Below are 18,468 nucleotides of genomic sequence, written 5' to 3' on the forward strand. Positions count from 1 at the left end.
TGAAGATTTTTCTGGAGGTTTGCCAAGTGCATGCATGTGGATTCGCTGCTTCTTGTTTGCATCGGTCTGTTTGTTAGTGCGGACATACTAATTAAGGCTGGCTTTGCCCGTGGATTACTTATCGTTCAGCTACACTGTGTTATATTTAACACAATTCAAGGGCTTGTTCGCAAAAATGCAATACTAAACGATCGTTGTTCATATACGTAGCGTATTTTATTGATATATTTTTGATTGAGAACAATCGCAACCTGTTTGTAGTTATTGGCGGAATGCTACACCCTCTATTCTTCCTTCTCGAACGGATGATGCGGATGTCCGAATGCGCTCGTTTCCGGACAGATGCGCCCGTTGCGTTCCAATCCGGCCAACAGCTTCATATCGCCCTCGTCCAGCTGAAAGCCAAACACATCGAAGTTCGACGCAATTCGTTCCTTCGTGACCGACTTCGGAATAACGACGTGGCCTAGCTGGATCTGGTAGCGGATCAAAATTTGTGCCGTAGTTTTGCCATACTTTTTGGCCAGCTGACCGACCGTTGCGTCATCCATCAGTACCGGATCGTCCACCTTAACCCAGGGTCGTGCTGGAGAACCGAGTGGACTGTACGCCGTTACGATGATACCGTGTGCGGCACAGTAGGCAGTAATTTTCGATTGATGCAGATAGGGATGGCACTCGATTTGGTTCGTTGCCGGTGCGATCCGTGCAATGTCGAGGACACGCTGCATCTGTTTGGTATTGAAATTGGAAAGCCCAATGTTTCGCACCAAACCGCCATCGACGAGCTTCTCCATCTCGGGCCAGGTATCGACGTAATCGGCATCGGAAAAAATGAACGTCTTACCATCCGGTCCCATTGGGAATAGTTCTAGTCCTTCCTTGTAGCCCACCGGCCAGTGAATCAGATACATATCGAGATAGTCTAGCTTAAGGTTTTTCAGCGTGGTCCTACAGGCACCCTCGACCAGATCCGGTCGATGGAAAGTATTCCACAGTTTGCTGGTGATGAAGAGGTCTTCCCTGTTGGACAGAAAGGATTACAATAATTGTCTAAGCAAGAAGAAACCATATACAAACCTTTTCACGACTCCTTCAGCAATTTTGGCCGCGATTCCCTCACCGACCTCATGCTCGTTTTGGTAGACATGAGCACAATCGATGTGGCGGTAGCCGATGTCGATGGCATCCTTTACGGCCTGCGCAACCTGTCCGGGAGGGGACTGTAAGCACACAAAAGCACACACACAAATATAACTCGTTTTCAATGTCTCTGGCCGTACACCTGCAGCGCAATATGCTTACGTTCCAGGTGCCCAGTCCGAACATGGGGATGCTGTTGCCATTCTTGAAGATGGCATTCGGAACAACGGTGCAAGCCATTTTACTTATCAGCAATCGGCAAACAAAAAGTCAATTCTATTAAGATGTGTCTCTGTTAAAAAAAAAAACAAGAGACTACTTGATAATCACGGAAAGTATGGCTGAGGTGCGCGCTGGTTGAACACAAACTGAACCGCTACGCAAAGAAGAGCATGCGTGTATGTTCGTTTTATATAAATAGTCATTCGACGGAGAGGATAAGATTAGGAGAGAATAGGAAATTTGCACCACCATTTACCGGTATATTGATTAGAGAAGATTGCTCTCGCGTAGAACGTAAAATGCTCTTTGGTAAATAACGTTTTCTATGTGTCGATTGATGCTTCCTTTATTTATATTATTTATATAGTTATATATTGTTCCTCTTGTATTTTCCGAATTTAATGTGCATGCTTTTATTTCCATTGCAGTACAATTTCCATTAATTCTGGTTCCTTCAATTTATGCTGATGAAATGAAATTCTTGCAAATCTTGTGTCATCCACGCGATTGACGCAGTCACACTGAGTGATGGAAACAATGTTTCCACGTGGTGTTCGACCGCGGTTTAAATTATTTACGTTAAAACGGTTATAACACGATTGTCTGCTTTCGTGCATTGATCGTTCTTGCTTCAACTTTAATGTGACAAGCGCTCCAGAATGTCGGGCTTATCATTAAGCGAAATTGAGGAGCAGTTTAATCGAATCAGTTTTATAGGAATTCTCACAGGGTAACCCAAAGGGTTTTTGTAAAATTGAAAGTATTCATAGATTTGTAGTTACTTTCCCTGGGGAATTTGGTGAAGCAGATCGCCTCAAAGATAACCCATCATCGAATCAACAGGTGGACATGATTTCTATAGGCCTACCTGATCGTTACAAACAAGTTATCCAGTTGTTTGATATTGGGCATTACTTTTGTTAAATGTTGATGCCACATAGACGCCTCCAGGTCTTTATTCTTTAGGTCTTCTCTTAATGTTGGTATTTTTGCCTTTCCTTTCATTCATGTACTTCTTCTCAAACAAATACATGTCATCGAAACATGTGCGTCGAAACTTACTGCACCTGAATGACGGTAGATAAGATTTAAAAATTAGAAAATTAGAAACAATTAGATATTCTTATTTCACAACGATTGAAACATAACACGTTGTGCATCGTCGCATGATATAATGATGATCGTCGTTGACTTATCTCTAGCAACGAGCGTTGATCACTGTTGTCTTATCGGAAATGGTAAAAGCAACGATAATAACTCCATTCCCACACCCTTCGATAACGTTCAACATCTATTTTTTATGATACTTCTTCAAACCTTCAGAGCTGAAAATCGTTGGACCTTCATTTGAACGTCCCACGAATATGAATAATCTAAGTAGGAATTTATGATTGAACAAAGGAAAAGATACAGCAAAGTTGTATTTTTAATTTTATTGCATGACGTCTCGACTTCTGAAACGATGACGTCTCTCTCCTGTATTTCCTTTCTAGTTTGCTTCTAGACGCAGCTACGCACAATTTACGCAAAACATGTGTACGTTTGAGCGTTGTTTTATGCGTGCGCGCGCGCTTGTATGTGTTTGTGTCTATCGTAGCGGAACCGAAATTATTGATTCCACAGTTGACAGTCCGCAAGCTAACCGGTTGAACGCAGCGCAACATACACAAAATCATTTAATCGCACTCACGCAAACCAAACCAGCGAGCTGCGAACGGATAGATGACCCTGTGTGTGTCTTGTTGGCGAACGCGCTAAGGGCCTCATTATCTCTTGCCCGTGAGATAAGCATTGTACTGTATAAAACTCGCGTCCAACTTTGCCGGGTGTTTCAATTGTCGTTCGGTGCTGACGCGTGTAGCAGCTTCGTTATTTGTGCGAGTTGGAAAATTGTTTCCGCTGTTCATCAGTTTTATATAGAGTGAAGCGGAAAGCAGCAACATGGCATCGAAGGTTCCATTTGTGACGCTCAACAACGGGCAGAAGATGCCCATGCTCGGTCTGGGAACTTGGGGCGTAAGTATTGTAATTCGATTGTGTGTCCTCCCACACGACTGCGGTTGCCTCGATGTACATAATTACATAACTCAAACAGTTCCAACCGGTGCTCACAATCAATGAAACTCTGTTCAAGACCTTTGTTGACATGCAATGCAATCGATTCGATTGTTCAATTATTTAATGAAATGCAACTCATTCCATGTTGCTTACCTTTCTGGTGCTCTGTTCATCCCCACCGTCCGCATCTCCGTGAAGGGTTTGAATAGCGAGGTTTTCAAAGGGTAGGTCATGTAGTGGAACATTCCGTGACTTTGCAAATGTCGAGTGTGCAAACCGGAGATACCAAGCCATAGATTATTATTTCTCAGTTCACTTTGATTGCTCGCTAAACAACACAACGTTCGCGGGCTAGCGCAAGGGTGGGTAAACGTAAATACCGGATGCACCAATACCAAAGCATACTCCGACCGGCATTCGTCGTTAACCCTTAAGGGTGCAAGATATTAAATATTCGAAACACTCCAAGAACGGTTTTATTCATAACTCCATTTTTATCTTTTTTTTTCAGTCGCCTCCCGGTGAGGTTGCTCAGGCAGTGAAGGATGCCATCGATATCGGTTACCGACATATCGACTGTGCCCACGTTTACCAGAATGAACATGAGGTTGGCGAGGGTGTGAAGGCCAAAATTGACGAGGGAGTCATAAAGCGTGAGGACCTCTTCATTACCAGCAAACTGTGGAACACTTTCCACCGGCCTGAGCTGGTCGAGGGTGCCTGTCGTACCACGCTGAAGAACCTCGGCCTGGAGTATATCGATCTGTACCTGATTCACTGGCCGATGGGTTACCGCGAGGGTGCCGAACTGTTCCCACAGGATGCGAACGGCAAAACGGCTTACTCGGATGTGGATTACGTCGATACGTACAAAGCGATGGAGAAACTGGTTGGGCTCGGTTTGGTGAAAAGCATCGGCATTTCCAACTGCAACTCGAAGCAGGTGGAACGCGTGCTGGCTGTGGCAACCATTAAGCCGGTTACCAACCAGGTCGAATGCCATCCGTACCTGACGCAGAGCAAACTGTCCCCGTTCTGTACCGAGCGCGGTATGGTAATAACGGCGTACAGTCCGCTCGGCTCACCGAACCGTCCCTGGGCCAAGCCGGACGATCCGCAGCTGATGGAGGATCCGAAGATAGTGGAGCTGGCGAAAAAGTACAACAAAACGCCTGCCCAGGTCCTTATCCGCTACCAGATTCAGCGTGGACACGTGGTGATTCCCAAGTCGGTGAACAAGTCACGCATCGCGTCCAACTTTGAGGTGTTTGATTTCGAGTTGACGAAGGATGATGTGGCATTGATCGATTCGTTCGACTGCAATGGACGCTTGGTGCCGATCACGAGGTGAGTAAAATAGAAATGGCATTTATAACATTTAAAACAAACACAAGTGCACATAATGACATAATGAACTTCAAGTAAAGATGTTTGAATCTCTTAAATGTTTCTTATCAGCACGCAGCTGCGAGTAGGGTTATCTTGAAATGGAAAATGTCCATCCAATTATGCGCGATTAATCGGCAATTTAGTTTCATTTCGTTACTCGCCATTTTGCGTTTAATTGTGCTTTGATAATGCGTTTGATCGTTGACCTTCTTACTACTACAATTTTCTCTTTTTTTCACCCCTTGTAGTGCTGCTGGACATCCTTATCATCCGTTCGAGAACGACGAGTTTTAATTTGTCCGTTTATGTGAGTTTGAATTTTGTGAATTGCTTTAATAAATCATATACAAAGCGCGTATTTGTGGGATGTAAGTGTTAAATTAAACAAAAAAAAAACACAACAACATATTTTGAAAGGATAAATATCACTTTTTAATTAAATTTCGGGTTATAAGTGACGTAACAAACTCAGTCAGTTTATTTCTTTAATTTATTTGAACTTTTCGTTTATTAATGCTACTCAATTACGTTGATCCGACCTTGCCCTGGACAGTCCCAAAGGAGACATGAAAAAAACATGCAGACAAGTAAATACCTATATGTACAGTACCGGAAAGAGCGAAAATAATAAATTAAGATAGTAATAATAATAATAATAATAATTAAGCAATTACTAGTAGCGGTTTGCTTGGGTCAAGCTAAGATCAAACGTAAGAAGGTATCAATAGCGATATCTTCCCCGTTCCTATACTACCACCAGGGTTTCAAGTCGGACTGGACTGGTGGAGTCGCCGTTTTCTTGCTGTTAATTGACTGATATCGAATAAGCAGCAAATAGAGAGCAAAAAGCGACCGCACAACTATGTCCATCCGACTCGAACAAAATAATTATGGAGTGTTTCTTACGCTGGCTAGGCTAACAACAAGTTAAGATATGTTCAATCTTCAAAAAGATAATACATTTCCGCATGGAACTAGAGATAAAGTGTACGCACCGTACATAGGGAACATTGTAAACGGTTATAAATCCAATCATCTCCCATTAGTCTAGCCCTTCGGCGGAGGTTCCTTCCGGCAGATGGGCTACGGATACCTCCGGAACAGATGGAACCGTCTGCAAACTATCTCCAACGCTTTCGGTTTCGAGGTCCGTGGACGCTGGATATGGTTTGGCAAATACGGGCGGTAGTTCTATCGCAACCGGAGAAGAATCTTCGGAAATTTCCACCACCACGCTTTCAAGGTTACTGGTGTCCTTCTCTGCGTCATCGGTAATGACAATTCTTGGTGCTGAAGATGCACGCGGACGTTGGGCGATTGGTTCGGTTACGTTTTCGATCGGTACCACAGTTATCGACTTCACGAATTCGGTTGACATGCCTTCCGGCAACTGTAGGACGCCTTGCTGTGCGTCGTCTAGGTCATTTTCTTCAATAATTGTCGGAGTTGTCGAATGTATCAGACGATCTTCGGTTTGAATCGCAGACTCGGGCACATCCACCACTGTTACCGTACCTTCCTGTTCTTCCTCATCCGTAATCTGTTCTTCGTTCTGCACGTTCGATTGCTCCACAGCTGTATCCACACTCGCTTCCGGCTCGACCATCTGTGCCGCTTCCTCCTCCTCTTCACGCAGTATGTCGGCTTCATTCTCCTCGTAAATCACCTCACACTGTGTCCGGTGTACCATGGGTGGTATCACTTGTGAGGAAGGAACGATCACTTCCTCGGGCACCTCTGACGCTAACTCCACGTACTCGATCTCGCCATCTTCGCGGCGTTCCTCTACTAATGGTGTTTGAACATTTTGTTCCGGTTCCATCGGAGGCATTTGTGGCCGTCCTTTTTTCTGCTGCTGCTGTTTGTTAGGTTGAAGTTGCTGCTGCTGCTGCTGCTGTTGTTGCCTGTTGTTACCTGGCTGCTGCTGTTGCGGATTCATCTGCTGCTTTTGCTGCCTTCCTCGGTTTGGTTTCGAGCGCCTTGGCGTTTGTGGTGGATGCTGGTCGTGCTGCATTTGTTGCAATTGCATCTCCCGCAGACTTTCGGTCAGCAGACGTAGATCACGCTCCTGCGACTCGATCACAATCTTCAACTCTTCGATCTGTTGCAAGTCTTCCATACGTGACTCTCGTCGTTCGTAGCGTAGACGCATCTCTTCGAAACTGAAAACATGGATGTACGTAGGAAAGATTGATGTAAAAATTGATATATTGATGCGATTTGCTATATCTGTTCGGTACTATTTCTTCAGCAAACTAGTCAACGAAGAAGTCAACGTTTAACGCAACTCTGTGTAATATGTAAGATCTGTAAGACTTGTCTATAATGAGCCGTGCAAGAGATATGTCGAACAAAAGTGAATGATACAGAGAATGAAGTATGAATCGTAAGTATATGATACTATGTACACATAAAATGGACTAATGGATGATATCTCGCTTTGTTTCAGCTCGATCGTGCGGTATGAAACAAATAATGAGGCCGAAAAAGAAAACTAAAACACAATGTACGACAACCACTACTGGGGCAAAACAACTTACAGACTCGTTAGGCAGCGGCACTTTTTATGGAGCGTTTGAATTTCTTGCGCGTTCTTCGTGTCCCGCGATTCCAGACTTAGCACGACGAAGCTATGCTCTTCCTGCAGATCCTTCAGCTGCCGCTGATGGCTGGTCGTGAGTTCTCTGTTGGGATGGATGGGTTTTCGATACGATTTTTTTTGGGTTTTTTTTCGATTGAGTGAATGACGGACAGTGCAAATTTTGAAAAAGAACGGAAACGAACAAACAGAGTCATGGTGGGCAATTTGAAGTTTTTTGTATGTTGTATGTTCGAAAACCGTTAAGAGGATGCGGTACAAGGAGTAATTCGATCGGTGTTTAATAGAAGAATGTATGTAGAAAACAGATGAACGCAATTAATTATGGATGCAATAGAATGGCTATGGAAGGATCGTGTCGATGCGTTGAATAAACAGCGCACAAAATATTCTATCGTCTCAGTAATGTTTCAACGTTCGATTATTTATTGGTAAATGGATTCACACTGTAACAGCCGCATTTGCGTTAACAAAATGGCGCAAACAGCTCAACGCTGTGCTAGGGTTCGTACAACAGTTCGTAAACAGAGACTCACAAAAACAGAAAGGTAAATGCTAATTCATTAACAGGGCAGTGTTGAGAGGCGGAAACGCAACGTATGGAAAGTTGGTGTGAAAAATTGCAACCGTTGTGATAAATGCCAATAGATTGTGTGCAGTATTTTTGCATTGTTTTGGAAGGATAGCACATTGTTTGGAAAATCAAATTCAAATTTGTGATGTGCATTCTGGTAATGCAGAGTAGCCTGATAGTTTGCTGGCAGTTGAACTAACGTCTCAAACACAAACACTTTAATGGTGAACAATCATTCGTAGCTGACAGTAGATAATCAGCCCAAACGTAAGCAGTAGCACAGCTGATGTCAACGGTAAGGAATGTGTCTGCTGGTAGAATACCATCGAGGGTAACAACGGATACGCTCCTTTAACCAATTGCACAAGCAGCAGAATTAGCTGTATCAGTGGATTGCGTGCAGCACTGTGCATGGGCTCCTGCTTTTCGGCATTAGCTGGATACGAAGTACCAGCAGAACTGAACGGTTTCAGAGCATTTTTTTTGAAAGGAAAAAGTACAAATGTTTTGTAACGCATTTTAGCCATCGTTTATTACCGAAACAAAAAAAAAACGTAAGCAGTTGGAAAGAATGCGGTAAGAAAATTAAGGGTAAAAAAGAGAAAGAAAAGAAAGAGAGAAAATAGAAAACAAATACATTATCACAATGATGAATGCAGTCGGAAAGATAAGATGAGTTGCACACATCGGGGTCACCGAGTCACGAGATAACACGAGGAAACTGTGACGGCGTGAACAATTGGTAAGGAGAAGAGTATAAGGAACACGATTTGTACCAACGAGACCAATTCACTACAAGTATGAGAATGAACACAAAAAGTTATGATACGAATTAAGAAAAAAAACATCCAAAATATCTAATTTCTATTTTCTCTCATTTTTCATTTGTTATTGTAAAGCTGTCATCTTCCTTCGAAACCGCCACAAAGGAATACTGCTCGGAAGAAAACGTTCGTTTTTGTTTTTGCCTTTTTTAGCCGGTAATCAACGATGATTAAAAGATGTACTTTTTTCTTGCACAACATGATTAAGTGGAATGATTGTTGAATTTGTTAAAAAAAAACCGTTGGTTAGTGAGAAAGTACGATAAATTTTTAAACAGTTTCATCGATCCACAGTTGCGTGTGTGGTGTTGATGTACGATTGATCAGTACTAAGCATGGCGACAAGATACTACAAAAGCGACATCTGTTGGATAACGAAGCAAACACACGATCACAACACACAACATGTACAACGCAAGGATCTTGGATTGTCTGAGTCTTGGCATCAGAAGTCTGGGTGTGAAGATCGCCTAATCTTACCTGACTTTGTTCTCAGCATCTTCAAGTCTGTTTCTGTTTCGACCATCCATCAGATGCAACGCTTCTTCCTTCTCTGCAACGAGTGCTTTCCATTGTTTTTCTAAAAAGGTACAAACCATCATCAGTAGACGACAAGGATCTCGAAGAATTTTGATACGTACCTAGCTCCTTTTTGTGTGCAGTTTTCATCAACTCCGTCGTGTCGGATATCTCCCGTGCGAACTCTTCCTGTACCTGCTGAATTCTATCACTGAACTGCTGTTCCAACTCTTGCTTTTCCTGCTCAAACTGTAGCTTGAGGTTTTCTGAAAAGACGACATCCAATAAGGAGGTAGATCTTAAGCGGAGATTATAAAGCAATCAAGACAGTTGTCTTCACCTACCAATGATTTCATCCTTCGTGGATATTTCTTTAGCCAGTTTGCGCTCGTGTTCTCGCTCGGCACGTTCTACGTACATCCGCGACTGAAGCATCTTTTGGTCGGCATCGGATTGTGCGTTTGACATCGTCTTCTTCTGCTGCTCCAGCTTCGCTTTTAGTGTTTCGATCTGGTAAAAGTTTGCAGAAAGATTGAGTATAGACGAAAATTCTAAGCAGAACTTCTCGTGCGCCATCTTGGATTACCTCAGTTTTAAGTTGCTTCTCGCGCTCGTTAAACCGGTGGCTCATGGCTTCCGTTTCTGCCAGTGCTTCGCGTCGAAGCTTCTCGAGGGCAGAGGTGCGCTCCTCCATGTGCGTTTGTTCCAGCTCCACCTTCAGGCGGTTCATCTCGTGCAGTAGCCGATCTTCCCATTGCATTGCAATTTCGCCCCGTGCAATCTCTATCCGGTTCAGGGCTTCTCGCTCCTTTTCGCACAGTTGGCTGGAATGGACAACGAATGGATTGTACTACAGCGATGACGTCCTACTACCTCGTTCTACTTACTATTCACACCGGTTTTTAATCTGCTGCACCTTGACCATCTCCTCTTCAAGCTTGTTGTATGCCGTTTCCAGTTCCGCCTTCAAACTTTCCACCTGTCGCGTCATGCTGACGAGTGACTCCTTCTGATCGTAGGTTAGTCCGCGCAGCTGTTCCACCTCCGCCTCGTACGACTTCAAATGGAGTACCTCGTCCGTTCGTTTGCGGGTCAACTCTTCCAGCCGGGTCACCTGCTCCAGTGCCTGCTTACGCTCCTTCTCGACCGTTTCCATCTTTTCCTTGCACGTCTTCTGCATGTTACGGATCGTAAACTCACAGTCCTTCATCAGATCTTCCTCGCGCGCATTGTTCACGTCCCGCAACTGCTCGAACGTTTGCTTCCATTTCGCCTCCACCTGGGCCCGCTCGCGTACCGACTCCTCCAGCGCTTCGCGCATTATCTTCTGCTCCTCGGTACGCTCGTCCAGCAGCTTCTGACGTTCCTCCTTCAGCCGGTCCACCTCGGATTTGGCATCGATCAGCTGGCTGTTCAGGTCGTGCGCTAACTTCCGCACCTCCGCCAGCTTTTCGGTGAGCTCCAAATGTTCTATTTCCAAATTTTGATACTTGAGATTAAGTTCATCCTCCCGGTCGGAGGCCTTCAGTCTTATCGTTTCCATCTCGGTCTGTTGCGTCGTTAGCCGGGCCCGTATTCCATCGCATTCCTTTAGGGCGGCCACCAATTCCGCCTGCAAACCTGTGGGAGCAGAAGAGAACCCGAACTTGTGAGATAGGGCTGGGTTAAGCAAATTTGATGAGGATACCTTCTTTAGGGGAATTTTTAATATTTTTAGAACTGCTGGAACCCATGCTTTTAATGGTGGAAAGTTACGGCGAAACAATATATCTAAGCCTACTGGCACACAAAGCTCTACTATTTCTTTTCTTTTCATGAAACTCATAGGCTACTACTTGGTCAGATGTAAACAGCGTATCAGGTCTATGTAATCTATGATCACTAAAATAAAAGTTTCAAGATTACTACGTCTTTGAGTAATTGCTTTCCACGTACTAGATACGCTTTACTACTACCAACTAGTGAAGATCATCTTCCATTTGGCATTGATCAAATCTACGACGCTAAAACTCTTCAGCTGTAGTTTATCTTCTTTGGGAGATAGTCCAACCTGAAGCCGGGTCATGAACCTGTAACGGTGACATCGATCCGCCAACCAGTGTTCTTTTCCCACCTTCATTCGTTCTTGTCTGTCAGCCTTAATTTAGTGAAAGAACTACCAGGAGCACAGAAGAGAAAAAAAAACAACAAATCCCTGCAAGAATCTTTTCCACAACCTCACAAGGTCAGCAGGAAGTCTTTGTTAGTGCTTCTGCTGGTGGCGTACCCGTTCAGTCTCGCTGTGGCTGTGTTTATTTCGCCCCAAAATAGCAATGTGTAGTAGCTCTTGCGGGTAAAACCCGTACCACAGGACTGTGTGTGATAATGCTGTTCGTCTTTGTCTAACCGTCATTTAGCGTCGGAAAAGTCGGTAGCATGCGCATCCACGCTACAGTGTGTTTGCGTCGCACCAAATGGGTGTGATGACGCGCGCGCGTTTCGCTTGTAAAATCATTCAACCTATTTGATAGAACCGAATGTTGTTTTTCTTTTCCTTTTTTTGTTGGAGAGGTCTTGGTCGATAAACACACGACCAAGCGTAACGAATCGTTCGGTATGTCCCAAACAATTTCCGACTTCCGACTGAGGCTAAGTAAATAGCCGCGATGCGTTTGACATCTGTCCTGGGGTTTATTGGTTGGGTCGTGTGACAGTTGTATTTTTTTGTTTATGCGAAGAATACCGTTCCTACATCTTCCCACGCTTCGCTGCGGACTTTATATATATTTATGCGTGACCGCATCATCGCACGCGTTTGCTCATCAATTTAAATTTGCCAGCCAGTGCCGTCAGGTGGATGTTTCGGCTGGTTTGCTTTGCAAAACTTACGTTCCACGTTGTACTCCTTGAGCAGCGCATCTCGCTCGACCGCATCGAGCTTCTGCTGCAGTTCGTAGACCTTAACGTTCGCTTCCTTGACCCGCTTTTCGGCTTCCTCGAGCTTGGCACTGTACCGGGATTCCTGGTTGACCAGATCCTTCCTAGAATAGCGATCGAATGAAAGAACTTGGTATTACTAGCCGCTCTTACTTAACAGCAATTTTAACAGAAAGTTTGTAATAATAAATCAACCGTCACGCGCTCGCTTTGATCTCGTCGACTGATTGACCACACTGCGGATCATGGCGAGGAATGTTGGCAAGTGAAAATAAATCGATACACGACGCTCATCGGCGTAAAACTGTGCGCCGAGTGTATCAACAAAAAGCATCTCATCTTTCACTTTTGCCACACTGCGGCAATACACCATTCCTTTCACAGTTACGTTTTACAACCCCGAGTCGATTAACATATTTCGATAATTTTCATTCACAATTTCATTCGCCGCGTGTCGAGGATATCGGCTCGGGCAACACCGCGTGAGTAAGGGCGGGTTCGAAGAGCTAGCCAATGATGATGATCCTTACTTTGGCAGACAGTTTGACGGCACCGTGTCGACTGGTTAGTATCCGATTCCGAGCAACTGACGGTCCGACACAAAAAAAAAACACAGCCTCAGATTCTTTCTTAAGTGCTGTCACTTATAAACGCAGGAAGAAGTTTTTAAAGTGCGCTTGCCGTCGCAAACGTTCGCTTACCTTGCGATCCACTTATGAACCAGCTGAAGGTAGGGTCGGGTTATTTTTAGTGAAGCTCTTAAACGATCGCCTGAAGGCCCGCGCACGGTGGATGATGAGATTTTTGAGTCCCTTTTAGCGGCAGGAAGCGATCTGCGCGACTAATTGCAAAATGGGGTTTACGGTGAATTTTTATCGGCCAACCATTTTCCATCGAAGCAGCTTCGGTACAAAGAGCGGCTTTTATGGGTGATGGAAGCGTGTCAGAAATGCATCAGCGGCTTATATTCTGCGCACTGCGATAAGTGGGTCACAGTGTGGGCTGATTGGTAAACACACTTTAAACCCGTTCTAGGTTATGGTTTGTGTTTAAGAAAAAAACAACGACTCTTTCAATTGGTGAGCTAGATACGATGTACCTTATTTATGTTTTCTACATGGGTCCACTACTAGCCATTCAAATGGTGCAATGAATTGCGTATGTTAATAATTAGGAGTAGCTAGATCGTGTCTCTCATTAAGCTTCATGACTCATCCGCCAAGGATTGACAGCTGGCGGGAAAGTGAACACTGCTGGGAGGTGTGTGAACGTGCCGAGAGAAAGGCTCCCACGCTCCCAACTGACGTCAATCGAACGAGATGCGATGTGCCGGAAATGAGTCAGTTTTGTTCTGGGGTTTTCATCACATTGTACAAAATGTGCGAGGGATACGTACATCTTGCATATAAACAATTTCCGTTATTGTCTTTTTCACCTGGGAGCTAGGGAGCATAATTTTGAAGTAAGTTGAATAATGCGTTCCAAAAAGGTAGCTCAATTTATCATTGGTAATACTTATTTAAGCTTCTGTGAATATAAATTATTGCATAGAAATTGCATATACATAATTTAATTCGATGTATTTCAACATCCGACGATCTAACCTCTGTCTTTTCCCAAAATTTGCACTACTGGCCTATTCTCTCTTGGCGCTCTTCGGGTAATTCATATGAAGCTTCTATTATGAAACATTTCAGAGATTCATGTATCTAATTCTAAAGAATAACGCGAAAGAAAAGATCCAAAAAGTAAAGGGAAACCAAAGAAAGAAAGGAATCAAAAGTAACCAAGAAGAACGAAAATAATGAAACGGAGCGAAAAGAAACAAAAGAAACGAAAGAAAGGAAATGGAAAAGAAATGAAAGCAACAAAAATAAGGAAGTAAATCAAAAGTAAAAAGTAAAAATTCAAAGTAAGAAGTAAAAAAGTATCAAACTAACGAAAATAACGAAAAGGAACGAAAGTATCGAAAAAACGAAAGGAGCGAAAGAAAGTACATGAATGAAAAAACGAAAGGAACGAAAGGAATGAAAGCAACAATAATAACTATAGAAATGAAATGGGAAACGAATGAAACTAACGAAAAGGAACGAAAGGAACGAAAATGAACGAAAAATCGAAAAGTGTCGATTTCGTTCCCAGATTATCAGTCATAAAACTACATTTTCCATTCTAGTTCACAACCAATGACCCGATCCCTAATTCTATCACTTTCTGTACAGCAAATTAATCAACTACTTAATCTCACTCTGTCACAAGTAAAAGATGACATAGAATACCCAACAAGGCATTCACCATCTGTGGAATACACCATGAACCAGATACGACAAAACCAGCTGCGTCGCAAAACGTGGCGCGCCCCAACGCAAAACAATTCAGGTGCGAGTCAGGGTAAAGGATAAATCTTTACAGATGGCCGTTCCGAAATTCGCAATTCACTCCCAAGAGACATTGCGATAAATATTTACTTGTTGATGAATTCTGATCGAATAGCGTCATAGGGAATACTGGTTCGCGGTGCGCCATTATGTTTAACGATCGTGCAACGCACAACACGCCGTGCGAGCGTGAAGCTACATTAATCTAAAGTCCACACACACAGAAAAGGGGAAACAAGGAATTACGCGGGTAAGGATATTTACATTTCACTGTTGAGCTTCTCAACGGTGCTGAAGGAGGTCGGTGGTAGGACGGTGGAAAATCCGAGCGGCTCAATGTTGGACGGTTGCACCACATCCGGCAGGCTGGCAACACTGTCCTCGATCAGGACACCCGTCTGCAGCTGCCCACCGTCCATCTTGGGTTCATTCTGCGTCTCACCATCCAGGGCTCCGACGCTGGTGGTGAGTTTCTCCGGGTTCGCTTCCTCCGACGCACTGTGATCGTATTGAAACTCGATATAATTATTGCCCGGTTCACCCGCGATACCGTACGATTTGACGGGGTTGCTGTTATTACTCTCACTAAATGCAGTACGATTGCCACCGTATGTGCGTGTGTCTGGTGCGATGGTGATCACCTGTCCGGACCGTTCCTCACTGTCACTGTCCACGTCACTACTGTCGACACTGGTCACTTCCACATCGTCACTACCGTTCTGCGTCAGCTTGAAGCTGACCTGCTTCTTTTGCGGACTTTCCCGCTGGCACTGGTTCCGGTGCACGTCCGGTTCGGCAAGCTTAAGCACCAGACTAGCGCGGATCGGTTCCGGTGTGCCGGTGGCGCTGGAATCACCTTGAGCAACCGCCCCGGACGACACCGGTGACAGTGTTTCCTTTGCCTCGTAGAAGACATCCCGATCGTCGCTAGTATCGTCCCCAGCAGCATCCTGCACGATGACGACGGTTGTGGTGGTACCGCCACCACCGTGACGTGCTGCTGCCGCCTCTAGATCAAGCACCGGAAGAACCGAACCCGAGCGCGGGTTGGTGCGCGGCGGCGGCAATGGTGGTGACGTTGACTTAGACCTCGCTATCGTTGGGGTTCGTTGTTCGCTACCGGCACGGCTTGGCTGTTGGCCCATTTCCTGGATGGTTGGTGTTGGTCGCTCGGGCACTAACTCTTCTACTCGAGCGCTGTTCCTGCTGGTGACATCCGTCACCTCCGATATGTTAAGGTTCGCGACCGGTTTACTACTGTCAGCGGTCAGCAGGATCGTCTGTTCCGACGGACCGAGGGCACGATCCGGTACACACACCGGCACTGTTGCCGCTGTAGTGGTGCACTGTGCCCCGGCCGATGCAGGCTCGTGGTGTTCGTGTCGATCGCTGTTGGTAGTGGGCGAAATATTTTTGATATTTAATAACTGCCGTTCCGCGCTGACGTTGTTGGCAACGTTCGGTGCGGTAGTATTCGTGCCGGGTGTCGCACTCGGTGCGCATGCGTTCGGCGATACTAGCGCCACGCCGACGTCGTCATTGGTGTGTGTCTTCGCTAACGGTTCGTCCGTTCGGGTTGGTGTGTCACCATCGGATATGGTGACGTCGCCGTTCGGTAGGTTGGACACGGTTTCCCCATTCCCCGGGTGCCGCTCCACGATCGTCTCCCTAACCTTGATCGGTTCGACGGTAACGATGTTGATCGTGTTGGTGCGATTGGACAGGTGGTGGGCATCCTGACCTCCGCTGGAATCACCCTTCGGCAGGGATAGCTTGAGCGCATTCTGTTGCTGTTGTTGCTTCGCGTGTTGTTGATTCTGTTGCTGCTGCTGCTGTTGCTGATAACGGCGTCGATTTTTCCCTTTCGCCATTGCACTTTCACTCTGTGGCGCGTACGGATTCGAACTGGTCGCGTTGGGTTGCGTTTCCCGTGCTGCCCGGTCCGCGCTGTCATCGATCGGGCTGGTCGAAGTTTCGCGACTACCGCCGTAACGGTCGGGGATCGCCCGCTGGGAGGATTCGTTTCGGTGCGGATCGTACGACGCGACCGAACCGTGCTGGTACGTAGAACCACTCGAACTAACATCGATGCCGATCGTGCCCGTTGCTGCGCGCGTTAGGGTTTCCCGCACCGCGTCCCCATCGCTTCCCGCACCGTCCGGTGCAACCCACTTCGAGGGCAACAATTGTCGTTGCCCCATGGTTGCCCCTTCCCCAGACACCAAGGGTGCCAAAATTCCGCTTCCCATCGCCGGCGGCCGGACGGTGGCCGGGTGTGTTGGTAGTTGTGGTTGCGTTGGGCTATTTTTAGCGCCGTTTTCCTCGTCGCCAGCATGACTTCTTGGCGCACGGTTACCACCGGTTTGGACGCAACCGGTCTGCAACACATTTGCGCTTGCGTACGCATCAGACGCAACCTTCGCACACGGCTCGGCGGGCGGCCGCACGTCTTCGGAAGCAGTTTTTACCGAACCCCCGCTGGGGCCACCTTCCTCCGTTGGTTGCTGGTGCGCTTCAGGTGGCAGTTGCAGTTTATCGTGTTTTTGTTTTCCTTTCTGTGACTTTGAACGTTTGAAGAAGCTAAACATTGTCGGAAGGGGTGTTGGAACACCAAACAAATCGTTCTGCAACTTTTTTATCAAAGTAATTACTTCTTTTAGCGTTGCTTTTGTTCACTTGCACACTTTTACTGGAAATTCTTCTATAGGAATCTTTTCACACTGTTGCTCCTTAATGATTCACGATCACCTTCCTATCTGCAGCAAAAGCGTACGACTGTCACCGGAACAGAAACTGAAAGATACTACCGTTGGACGAACGTCACTTCAACACTTCATCGTAATGTACGTGCGACACAACCGGCACGTCACGCATAACGATGGGAAAATCCACACTTTTTTTTCTTTTTGGCTGCGTACTTTTAGTATTTTTTTCCCCCTATCGTGTTTTATTGCTTATTTTTGCTCATTTTCTTACTGACGCAACAATGTCGGTCGGTTTTGCTAGACGTGAAACGTGAAGCGTATTTTTCGCTTCGCTTTAGTTATTTTTTTTCTCCTTCTTAAGCTTCTGTCATTCATGAGCAACCATGCGTCTCCATTGCGTAGCACGAACACCGCCCCTTTAATCCTGCAACCCGTCAGCAACCATCAACACACACTCACGAAACGAGCTGGGCAGGAAAGATCAATCCTCCGCAGTTCGGCGAATCAATCCATCAGCGTAAATGGACGAAGGGTTGTTTGGCGGTTCCCGGAAGATAAATAACGAAACTCATCTCTTTAAGCCGCCGTGGAAGTGGGATCGGTTTTCGTCCGTCATTAGTGTATGGAACGTCATGCCGTGATAGAATTTGGTTTGTGGCAAAGGGGGCTTATTAGTGGACAGTCAACACCAAAAAATAAAAAGCAAGAAAACGAAACATTTTCTACGGCGAAACATGCAACGGAGATGCTTAGAGAGATCGCTTGATGTCACGTCAAACAATTCATCTTGAAATGGGTTTCCTGTTGTGTAAACGTAAAAGAGGTGAGTATTGTTTGCAATATAGTCACTTTTGATGTACGCATACTAATGACTTTCATGCTACACTTTGTTTATACCAAAAAATGTAAACAATTGAGGCAACAATGTTGTTTTGAGCACAGCTGTAATGCAACCATCAGATACTTTTTTGCTTAAACTAAAATTGAAATTGTTCTCTACGATTCGCGATGTACTCGGATGCTTTTAAAAGTGATGATGAAGCAAGATCTTAATCCACAGTACGCAGCCAGTTCAGTGTCGTGAGCGACCATGCGCCTCCATTGCGTTTCGGTACCGTTTGCAACTCCGGATACTTCGGTA

The 18,468-nt window shown here is 45.4% G+C and overlaps 2 protein-coding genes across 3 annotated transcripts; one reads left to right on the forward strand and one right to left on the reverse strand.

Moving 5' to 3' along the window:
* Positions 1-191: 191 nt before the first annotated feature.
* LOC128298162 (aldo-keto reductase family 1 member B1-like) lies at positions 192-17,210 on the reverse strand. Of its 2 annotated transcripts, XM_053033903.1 has the most exons (9): positions 14,887-17,210; positions 12,197-12,348; positions 10,216-10,948; positions 9,915-10,152; positions 9,673-9,838; positions 9,451-9,594; positions 9,290-9,389; positions 7,353-7,496; positions 5,750-6,974 (listed from the first exon to the last, which is right to left on the reverse strand). In XM_053033903.1, exons 1-9 carry the CDS (start codon positions 17,208-17,210, stop codon positions 5,855-5,857), a joined length of 5,121 nt encoding a protein of 1,706 aa, XP_052889863.1. In that variant the 3' UTR covers positions 5,750-5,854. The 2 variants fall into 2 exon arrangements, with proteins under 2 accessions (XP_052889864.1, XP_052889863.1); XM_053033904.1 differs by lacking the exons at positions 5,750-6,974; positions 7,353-7,496; positions 9,290-9,389; ... (4 more) ...; positions 12,197-12,348; positions 14,887-17,210 and adding exons at positions 192-1,023; positions 1,081-1,223; positions 1,306-1,387; positions 1,463-1,495.
* On the forward strand, positions 3,122-5,210 carry LOC128298164 (aldo-keto reductase family 1 member B1-like). The gene is made up of 3 exons (XM_053033905.1): positions 3,122-3,381; positions 3,935-4,770; positions 5,061-5,210. Exons 1-3 carry the CDS (start codon positions 3,307-3,309, stop codon positions 5,104-5,106), a joined length of 957 nt encoding a protein of 318 aa, XP_052889865.1. The 5' UTR covers positions 3,122-3,306; the 3' UTR covers positions 5,107-5,210.
* Positions 17,211-18,468: the final 1,258 nt, after the last annotated feature.

The sequence above is a fragment of the Anopheles moucheti genome, chromosome 2, assembly GCF_943734755.1.
Source record: "Anopheles moucheti chromosome 2, idAnoMoucSN_F20_07, whole genome shotgun sequence".
NCBI classification, from domain to species: domain Eukaryota; kingdom Metazoa; phylum Arthropoda; class Insecta; order Diptera; family Culicidae; genus Anopheles; species Anopheles moucheti.

Bases quoted from the DNA above. Each gene is read 5' to 3' on its own strand.
- LOC128298164 (XM_053033905.1), top strand. From the start codon at position 3,307: ATGGCATCGAAGGTTCCATTTGTGACGCTCAACAACGGGCAGAAGATG. The intron at 3,382-3,934 runs GTAAGTATTGTA...TTTTTTTTTCAG, and splicing joins TCGGTCTGGGAACTTGGGGC to TCGCCTCCCGGTGAGGTTGC. The intron at 4,771-5,060 runs GTGAGTAAAATA...CACCCCTTGTAG, and splicing joins CGCTTGGTGCCGATCACGAG to TGCTGCTGGACATCCTTATC.
- LOC128298162 (XM_053033903.1), bottom strand. From the start codon at position 17,210: ATGTTTAGCTTCTTCAAACGTTCAAAGTCACAGAAAGGAAAACAAAAA. The intron at 10,153-10,215 runs GTAAGTAGAACG...TGTCCATTCCAG, and splicing joins ATTAAAAACCGGTGTGAATA to CCAACTGTGCGAAAAGGAGC. The intron at 6,975-7,352 runs GTAAGTTGTTTT...CCATGTTTTCAG, and splicing joins TGCCGCTGCCTAACGAGTCT to TTTCGAAGAGATGCGTCTAC.